The 10,213-nt window shown below is 30.8% G+C and overlaps 1 protein-coding gene across 9 annotated transcripts in view; it reads left to right on the top strand.

Moving 5' to 3' along the window:
• LOC112693800 (alpha-1,6-mannosyl-glycoprotein 2-beta-N-acetylglucosaminyltransferase-like) overlaps positions 1-9,824 on the top strand; it is a 64,015-nt gene extending 54,191 nt beyond the window's left edge. For all 9 annotated transcript variants that reach the window (XM_025569011.1, XM_025569017.1, XM_025569015.1 and 6 more), the window contains one exon: positions 9,484-9,824. In XM_025569011.1, coding sequence (XP_025424796.1) covers positions 9,484-9,730 — 247 coding nt within the window. In that variant the 3' untranslated portion in view covers positions 9,731-9,824. The remainder of the gene's footprint in view (positions 1-9,483) is intronic.
• The last annotated feature ends 389 nt before the right edge of the window (positions 9,825-10,213 follow it).

Raw genomic sequence — 10,213 nt, 5'->3', positions numbered from 1 at the left:
AAAAAAAAAACACTGTGGAACGAGAGTGAGAGCACGTAACGCCACGGTGTACGACGAGCGAGTGAATGAATTTCAATCTTAAAAGGTAAAAAATGCGAAGTTCGGTACGATGTATTCATCAGTATTATTCAGTGAAGTTTAAGTGTAGTAAAGTTTCTATTGAAAACCTTGAACCATTTAACTGAAGTAAGTGTAACATTTTATTTCTTATCCGCACTTTTGGAGTTAGACGTTCGCGGTTTTGGTTACGCCCCTATTTTCTGTGTGCTTAGCAGCGTTCTGTACAAAATTTTACCCCGAAGGGACGGAGATGGGATCCTTGATGCTTCTGGAGTTAGATATATTTTTATTAATTATATAAATTGTTATAATTCAAAATAATATAAGTCATTATAAAAAATAGTTTAAAATGTACATCATTTATAAAATTATATTTGTTTATGTTATCAATAAAGAACTTTGTTATTTATTCATTCATTACAGACTATGTTCTATCCTTAATTCCGTGGGTTATTATTAGTGACATTATATGATTATTGATTTGCCATACTCAATAGTTTACTATACGCTATGATCTCCGAAACCAGTAATAAACTACAAATAAAAAATTAAAAAAAAATATTTTCTCATACATAATAACAATAATACGAAAATGCCAAAAAACAAATTAATACGCGCACAACGCCGTGTCGGGACAGCTAGTATGTACATAAGAATATAACATATATATTATAATATTGAAACATTTTCAGATTTTGTAAATACATAATATTGTTTTCAGCAGATTTTCAATTAAATACTGACACAGTAAATAATATTTTATTCTACTCGACAAATTTTAATTTAAAATAGTTATGCTCTAGTTACAAAATATTAAATATTAATAATTTAATATTAAATAAACTAGAGCCATATAAGTTTCGTATATGGTACATTTTATCGTTGCCTAAAATATTTCTATCAACTGTTTACGGTTCATATTTTTAAAATGGACATAATGTTCCATCATCCTATTTCTTATTACCAGACAAAAGCACAAATGCATACGCTACCGCATTTAGATGTATTATTAAAACATTCCCAACTCATAATTTATATTTCAATCCAACTACAATTTTTGCTGATTAATAATCAGTGATTATAATATATATTATTATTATTTATTTATTCTATAAAATTTATGTTTTTTTCTTACTTAACTTCGTGCCACTATACTGTCGTGTTAAATATGGTATATAAAGTAATGTGTACACCGTGTGTTCATCAATTTAGGGAACACTGAATTTCTCGGCCGGATTATGTTGGAGTAAATTGAATTTTTTTTTTTACAAGTTAGCGGTATATAAATACACATTTTCAAATATAATTTTAAATTTTTAACCCTCTTGGTACGTGCATGCGCAATACAACTTATTTTTTTTTTTTTGAATAGCAACCGGTATTTTTGATACCAAATTCGGATAGACTGACTTTTTTTAAGTCATTTTGACTAATTAACTACGACTCCAAAACCAAAATTGACTGAATGAAAGTCATTTAACTTTTAATAAATAATACATTTTTACAATTCATTATAAAATGCATAAAACCATTTATAATTATTTATTATTGGTTACTTTTTGAATATTTTTATGTATTTTTTTTATACGTTTTATAAACTAGATTAATTTAATATAGATATACAATTATTTAATTAAAATTGATTATTTGGTTTTATATGAACGGCCATCAAATATTATTCGTTGTGAAATGGCTAAAATTGATATTAAAACTATAGATGCAAATGATTTATGCAGAAGTCGTAAAAATATTCATGCTAGTCGATGTACTCGTAGTACAGTACCTACCAACGTTGCCTAAAACAATGAAATATTAAATAAATAATTATGATGTAAAAACCAATCGGGATGACAACTTTTTAATTATTAATGATACAGAAACTAATATAATTGGATTTTCTTGTAATAATAATTTGGAAGAACTACGTCAAATGAAAACTGTGTTTATTGATGGTACTTTAAAATGTTGCCCTAAGTTTTTTTATTAATTTTTTTTTTCAATTCATGTGGTAAAAAATAAATATTATGCTACTCTAGTTTTCTTCCTGCTTCCAAATAAAACTAGTGATACATACACAAATACTTTTCGTTTTATTCAAAATTATCTAAGCCCAGTTAAAATATATGTCGACTTTAAAAGAACAATTCATGTAGCTGCTTCTGAAGTAAGGCCTTTAGTTCAATTAAAAGGTTGTCGATTTTATTTGGGCCAAGCTTGGTTTAGAAAAATACAAACACTAGGGCTTTCCAAAGAATTTAAAACTAAGAATTGTGAAATAGGACGATGTTTAAAAATGGTTTTTGGTTTATCCTTTTTATCACCCGAAGAAATTAATGATTGCTATACTGATGATTGAATGATAATAATGCCTATTAAGGCGGTTGAAAGTAGGTCGTTTTTTTATGCATTTAGACCAATAAGCAGAAGAAAAAAAAATACACTTCCAGAAGTCCAATTTTCTTTTTGAAAAAAATGTTTGGATTTATTTACTCCTTGTCTGTGTTATATGTAAAAAATTAATTTTTTAGTTTATGTTTTTTTAGTAAAGGTGTGATTCCTATGGTCGCGTCTGCAGACGCGCCGCGCCGCGCCGCGATTCAAGTCCCAGTCGCGCGGTCGATTTTTTGGCCGCGCGGCTTGGGTACGGATTCCTATAACTGCGTGACTGCTACAGCGCCGCGCCGGACCGCGACGAACCACTTGCTGCAATTCTCCGTTAGCAACAAGACGTATTTTACAATAGTTCATTTTACAATATCTGTTTCTTTTTCAAAATGTCTTTAAACAAAAAACAAAAGTTAATTTTAAATTTACTTCTTTTACAAGAAGTAGATGAAGAACAAACAATTGTTAATAAAGTAATGTTTAACAATTCTAACAAGGCACATGAGATGTTTTTAACTAGGAAAACAGAAGGTGTCTTCAGTATACTCATCGAAAAACATTTGTGGAGATAAGGATGCCCACTTACTAGTTCTGCTAATTTTACGTCTTCTTCTGGAGAAAACATAACTTGTGTTGATCGTGACATTTTTAAAAAATTATGAAAAAGTGTATAATAATATGTACTAAACAATATGTATAATATAATATACATGAACACACAGCCGCGCGCGTCCGCGATTTGACTCCCTTCGGAGCAGTCGCTAGATCGCGGTCGCGCGCCGCAGCGATTGTCATAGGAATCGGTTCCATCTATCGACAAGTAAACTAGTGCAACGCGGCTGAGATTTGAATCGCGCCGCGCCACGGCGCGTCTGCAGACGCGTCCATAGGAATCACACCTTAACAATAAAGTAAAAGAGAATTTTGGAAAAAAAGAAAATTAATTTGGTACTATAATAATTGAACAACAAAAAAAAATCGAAAATCCATTTCCTACACAACCTAGAAAACAAAATAATGAATTTAAATATCTTTTCAAAATTAAAATCGGGCTTTTGGTATTGGGTGAATTTTTTTTTTTTGGCTTTTTGGGACTTGCATAGCCGCATAGGAGTTGAAACATTTTGAATTGCAAAATATAGTGACTTGTGATTGCGCGTAGGTACGCTAAACGGATTTCCGAAAATCTTAGCCGTGACTATTATACGGGCGATAAGAAATCAATTACATACCAATATTATATCAGTAGAATAATAATAATGATACACAGCTGCTAATAAAATATCATTCAGTATAATACACTAAAAATAGACATATATGTGTTTTTTTTTGTGTATGTCTGGTAGCAAAATTAATCTAGTTGGTGCTTTGGGTGGTCAAAAGTAAAAGTCAGGAATTCGCTCTACTGTACATATGTACTGTAGAGGCAGTGCCGTATTTAGATATTTTGCGCACCGGCGCAAAAAAAAAAAAATTGCGCTCTTCTAATGGGCCTGCCCACGGAAAATATAAGAGATAGATCCTAATGAACCTTTTAGATATTCTAAAATCAATGTTATTTTTGTGTAGTAAGCATGCCACCGCACGCCACACGTGATAACATAATATACCGTATTATTATAAATAACTTATGTTGACATTATCACAACAAATTTGGGAACTAATAGTAGTAATATAAATAATATTCTGGATCGCTGATAGCTATATTGCTATAAATATATTAATAATACATATTAATAAATTAAATATATTAACATTAATTTATGATACTGTTATTAAAAACAAAAAAAATAACAATTTCAAAATAATTTTTAAAGTTCAATAATTCACAAGTCAACAAATTTCCGACCACAAAATTTTGGTGCCCTCAAAAAACTGGCACCCAGGGCAGTTGTAACCAGTGCCCCCCCTAAATGCGGCTCCGATTAGGGGTGGGGTGGGTCTTGGTCATAGAGTGTAATGCGGATGTGAATTTAGATTCGTAAAAATTGAAAATTTAGATGCTCGTAAACATATTTTAATTGATTTACGTTCGATTTTTTTATAATCATTGTAAGCAAAACGTATGGACAACCAGGCCCGTATTTAAGGGGGGGGGCACGGATAGGCACATGCCCGGGGGCGGCAAAATATTTTAGCGAAATTAATTTTAAAAATGATGTACTTAATGAAAAAAAAATAAGACAGTAAAAAAAAGAAGATAGTATGTTTAATTTTGTTATAATTTGTTTATTTTGTTGATTAAAAAAAGTATTAAACGATTTTCATTTAAAGTTATATTTTAATATTAAAAAATTTCGATTATGGACGAAATAATAGGTGATATATTATTATTATTTATTTTTGGGGGGAGGGCATAAATTATATGCCCGGTGGCGCAAAATTTTTAAATCAGGCCTGTGGATAACAATATATTTCAACTAATATTGATTAAATTTGAATGAAAAAAATAAAATAAAAAGTGGTATTAACTTAATATTAATATGGAACTATTTGGTAGTATTCAAACGCATCACATCAGGACTATACTTCAAAAAAACGAATCTTGATTAATTTAAAAAATAATAACTAAATTAACTAATTGATGGCGTGTGACTTTTGTTGGTATTGTTAATATAATTATGATTAAAAATTACGTTAAGAATCTATCATCTACTTATTTCACTAAAACATTTAATTTATTAATTATATTATATAAATATATGCGAGTAAAATATATTAACATTCACATAAAAATAATTTTTAAAATATAACTTATTTAGTCTTATAAATAAATTAAATAAAAAAAAAAAAGCTTTTTAACAATATTTATGATAATATTCATAGAACAATAAATAGTACCTTATCATTAATGTTAATGTTAATCATTCTTGTTTAGACCACATTTTTATTAATGGTAATTGTGCGATCGGGCTGCACAAGAAGCCGGAGGACGAGTTGACGCGCGTGTGTGTGTGGGCGCACGGACGGCGGGCCTACACGTAACCCGTCGTGTGCCATTATTTTACTGTTACAGCAAAATATGCTTCGATGACCCTATAAGGTAGTAGAGAGTGGACTGACTGTATATAATTTTAGGGGCGGTTCAAATCTGACTAATTTAAGTAATTAAAATGATGAGAGTTAGGTGATCAATAACAACACAATATTTTATATATATGATAATGTGCGTAACAAAATTTATTTGCTTGTTTCTGCAATAAAATAACTTACGTACTAGAGTTAGTATATGGGGCGCACAATCACAAGTCGATCGGCGGAAACGATTGAACAACTAAATATATATGGGCGGGCGCGTCGAAGACAGCAGAATAATACAAAAGTACGTCGAATTCGTGACGAATAAAATAATAATAATAATAATAATAAACAAATGACATCGTGTGCACGACCTGATAACCTGGCTGGCTCGATGATAACACGATGTTGGTGCTGTGATTGGTCTGGAACGACGACGAAACGATAGGCGTTGATAGCGACACTCGCACTATCGTCGAATATGACGAAAAACGTCGACGATACCACGTGCGTACGTGCGGTGGTCGACGGTGGTACGGAGGTAATCCAACTTGGACGATGCGATCGTTGATCGAGGGGATTGGGCGTGATATTTACAGATGCAAGATTTATACACTACAAAACACGGCACGCGTGAACTATCCGTTGTCGCGGCTCAAACGACAAACATAATAGACACGACGGTTTGCACTGCGTATAACGGGCGGGCGGCACACGTGGACTCAATCGCACGGCAAAGATCGGCCGAGCGATTCAAAATATAACAAAATTAGTAATGACGTATCAGACACCAGACGGTCGTACTAAAACACGTGAACGGCGTAAATGACACGGGTCGGGGGTCGCACAGCGAAAATCGGACGGGCGACGAAAAACACGAAAATACAGCTCGTGGTTTTGGCACGAGCGGCCGTGACTCGAATCGCACGAAACCAGCACGTGCGCGATGAGTCGGTGAGCACAGGGGCTCGGGTGAGTAGCCAAGACGGCTAGTTACCGACGAAAAAAAACACTACCCCGGGTGGTTAACGAGCCAAAAACCAAACGTTCGCGGACGCGGAACGGCGATTAGCTCGGATGAGCAAAAACAAAGGCCAAACATAGAAAAAAATGGCGGACTGACGGTGACCGGACACTGGATCGCGAACCTGTTCCGTAGACGGTGGAAGAATGATCCAAAACACGTCGGCGGCGGGGCACCGGCGACGGGCAACTTGGTCGCGGTCACAGCGGGGGTCCAGGTTGGACGCTCCGGTGCGACAACGTTACGGCATATTATTAATTGCGACATGACCGCGCGCAATTTGAATTAGAACTTGTATCCAACAGTAATGATAATGTCACAAGTAAAATTAATGCTGGTGTAATACTCACTGATATAACAGATCACTGTACGGTTTGTGTTTCAATTCCAAGTAATGCAAATTCTGTTGATAATCGAGAAATGTTTAATAAAATTGATTATAAATCAATACGTCAATATTAGCCAATGCAAATTGGACCGAAGTATATGATGCCTATAATGATGTCAATCACTGTTATAATGTTTTTGATCAAATAATTAAAAATGCAATTGATACATTTACTACTCGTATAATCTTGAGATCAAAGAACATACGTTTAAAAGAATGGATGACTAATGGATTATTAACCTCAGCCCGTCGCAAACAATTTCTTTCAATGAAATGCAAAAAACATCCAAATAATTTAACGTTAGCTTTGCATTATAAAAATACAAAAATAATTTCACAAAAACTATAAGGCTAGCTAAAAATAATTTTTATGAACAAAAATTTAAAAATTGCAAATTCTAATCCAAAATCGACATGGAATCTAATAAACGAAGTTACAGGTTCTAAATTGAGATTTAAAGATAATATTATCAAACTAAGAAATAATGAGTATGAAATAAATGTGAAAAATGATCCAATAACTGCATTTAATATGTTTAATAATTTTTTTATAAATATCGTTCAGAATAATATAAAAAAAACCAATCAATTCAGAGAATAGTCATGTTCCTAATAACGTTTCTTTTAATGATGTGTTTCTCAAAAAAAATCGAGTCATCGGACATACTAGATATTATTAAAGACGTATTAAAGATAGTTTTAAAGACGATACAGCAAGTGGTTTGGATAAAGTGTCCGTAAAAATGTTAAAATGTATTAGTAAATTGGTAGTGAATTCTCTTGTTTATATATATGACTTAAATATTGAACAAAGTATTTTTCTTGATACCTTAAAAGTAGCTGATGTTAAACCTTTGTTAAAAGTGGTGATAAATCGATTAGGATTAATTATAGGCCAATATCCATGTTGAGCAATTTTTCTAAGATATTTGAAAAAATTATCAAAGCCAGACTGATTGAGTTCTTAGAAAAAAAATAACTTATTATCAAAAAAAACATTATGGCTTTAGACCGGGGTTAAGTACTGAGAATGCTCTTTATAAAGTCACTCAATTTCTATACAGTAATCTAGATAATATAAATAAATCATTAGCAATATTTTTAGACATATCCAAGGCTTTTGATACAGTGAATCATCAAATCTTATTAAACATACTACCTAACTTTGGAATTTATAATTCGAGCCTAAACTGTCTTAAAAGCTATTTGCATAATATAAAACAGTCAGTTAAAATTAATGAAGTAAATGTTAACATATATGGAATTAAAAATGGTGTACCTCAAGGTAGTGTTCTTGGACCCATTCTATTTATAATATATATTAACGAAATTTGTAATATTAATTTTGATGGATCGATAATTACTTATGCTGATGACACTTGTCTTCTATTCTCACAAAAATCATGGGATGGGGTATATGAGAAAGCTTGCAGAGGTTTCAATCAGATAATAAACATTTTAAACAATATAAATCTATCTCTAAATATTGATAAAACTGTGTTTATGCTATTTTCAATTAATAAAACAGATTGTAAATTCAATACTATATCAGTACACGGCTGCATCAATAATAAAATATGTAATCAGGAAAACTACAAAATAATTAAAATAGTTGAGAAAATTCGATATTATGGTGTTATCTTTGATAAAAACTTAAAATGGAATTTTAATATTAACAATTTATTAGGAAAGCTACGTTTTATTACATTTAAATTGATCAAACTCAAAACCATGGTACCTAAACAAATAATGAAAATAGTATATTTTGCACTATATCAATCAAATGTCCAATATGGTCTATTGGTATGGCCTTCGGGATAAGATATTAAATGCACTAGTAGTTAATAAAAATAATATGGTCAGAATTTGCCTAAATAAATTCACTCTAGAAGGATCTACGAAAGCCAACTATAAAGAACTTGGTGTATTGCCAATAAGGTTTTTATATAAAAATAATTGCTATTATGTACTTGGTTAAGAAATTTAACTTAGATATTTATCATAAAGAGTTAAGCAATAAAAGAGAATTGAGGAAATTTGATTTGACTGTTAATTATACAAATAAATCTTTTGGTCAATGTTTTTTAGATTATCTTGGACCAACGTTTTTCAATTCTATGCCTTTTGAATTTAAAAAAAAAAATATTTAGGGATGAAAGGATTAATATTAAAGGCTTGATGTATAAATATTTATTTTTTGAGTTAAATAATGAGTTGTAATTTTATTTTAATTCTAAGCTATATAAATATTAACCTATGAGGTTTTATTTGTGTATCTTAGACAATATCTTTATTTTATATTTCTTTCTTTATCATATATATTTTCTTGATAATATTTCTAAACTATTTGTATGTTTAATTATGTACTTAGAACTTATACTCTGTATCTTGTAAATTCTATAATTATAATAATTGTATCATACTTATATATATATATATATATATAAGCTATATATTTAAGCTTTGCTTAAAGGAGAAAGATAATTAAAAATGTTACTCAATAATAATGTATTTATTTGTGTCTTTTACGATAACTAAAAAAAAAAAAAATAAGTGCATGCATTATACTGTGATTTTAAAGTTTGACATTTATGTTCTCTCCATACAGTGGCATGCATCACGCGAATAACTGCACGGATATGTCACACATTGTCAAACTTAAACAAAATCTGAACACTTTAAAGTTGTATCCGGAAACAGTGGACGTGACTTTAGAGAACACTAAACAGATGCCGATCTCGGGCTTTGGCGGTTGGGGAGACACGCGGGATCACAAGTTATGTATGCACATGATGAACCATTATGACGTGAAAACGCAAATACAAAACAGGTTTACGAAACCTTTAAAACGCTAAAAATGACTTTCACTGCTGACCATTTCGTTTTATCAATAAATATGTATTTTACTAATAAATAAATAAATACCTATTTTACTTTGTTATAACAGCATTCCTAACTGTTTTTATATCAAATAATTATATTCATATTGTCGTAATTTAAAGAGAACTGGTTAAAATAGTACATTAAATATTTTAATGTTCTAACTTGAATATTCATAAACAGAGCTCGGAAGTTGTAGCTCTAAAAATATTACTTTTAGCTCTTAAATATGCACTTAAAAACTCTAAAATATGCGCTATAAATAGCACAAAAAATCAAAAAAATATGCATTTAACTTGAAAAAAATGTAATTTTACAAATCGTTAGGCTCATTAGACACAGTCTGGACTGATTGAATTATAGAATGTTAACAAAAATATTAAATTACTTAAATATATTTGTAAAAATGTACTTATTATTAAATTACTTTATATATTTATCTTGATAATTATCCTACA

This window comes from Sipha flava, unplaced genomic scaffold, assembly GCF_003268045.1.
Source record: "Sipha flava isolate LNK unplaced genomic scaffold, YSA_version1 117_pilon_pilon, whole genome shotgun sequence".
Taxonomy (NCBI): Eukaryota; Metazoa; Arthropoda; class Insecta; order Hemiptera; family Aphididae; genus Sipha; species Sipha flava.
The sequence above is the reverse complement of the archived record's forward strand: the minus strand, read 5'-3'. Positions and strand labels throughout refer to the sequence as shown.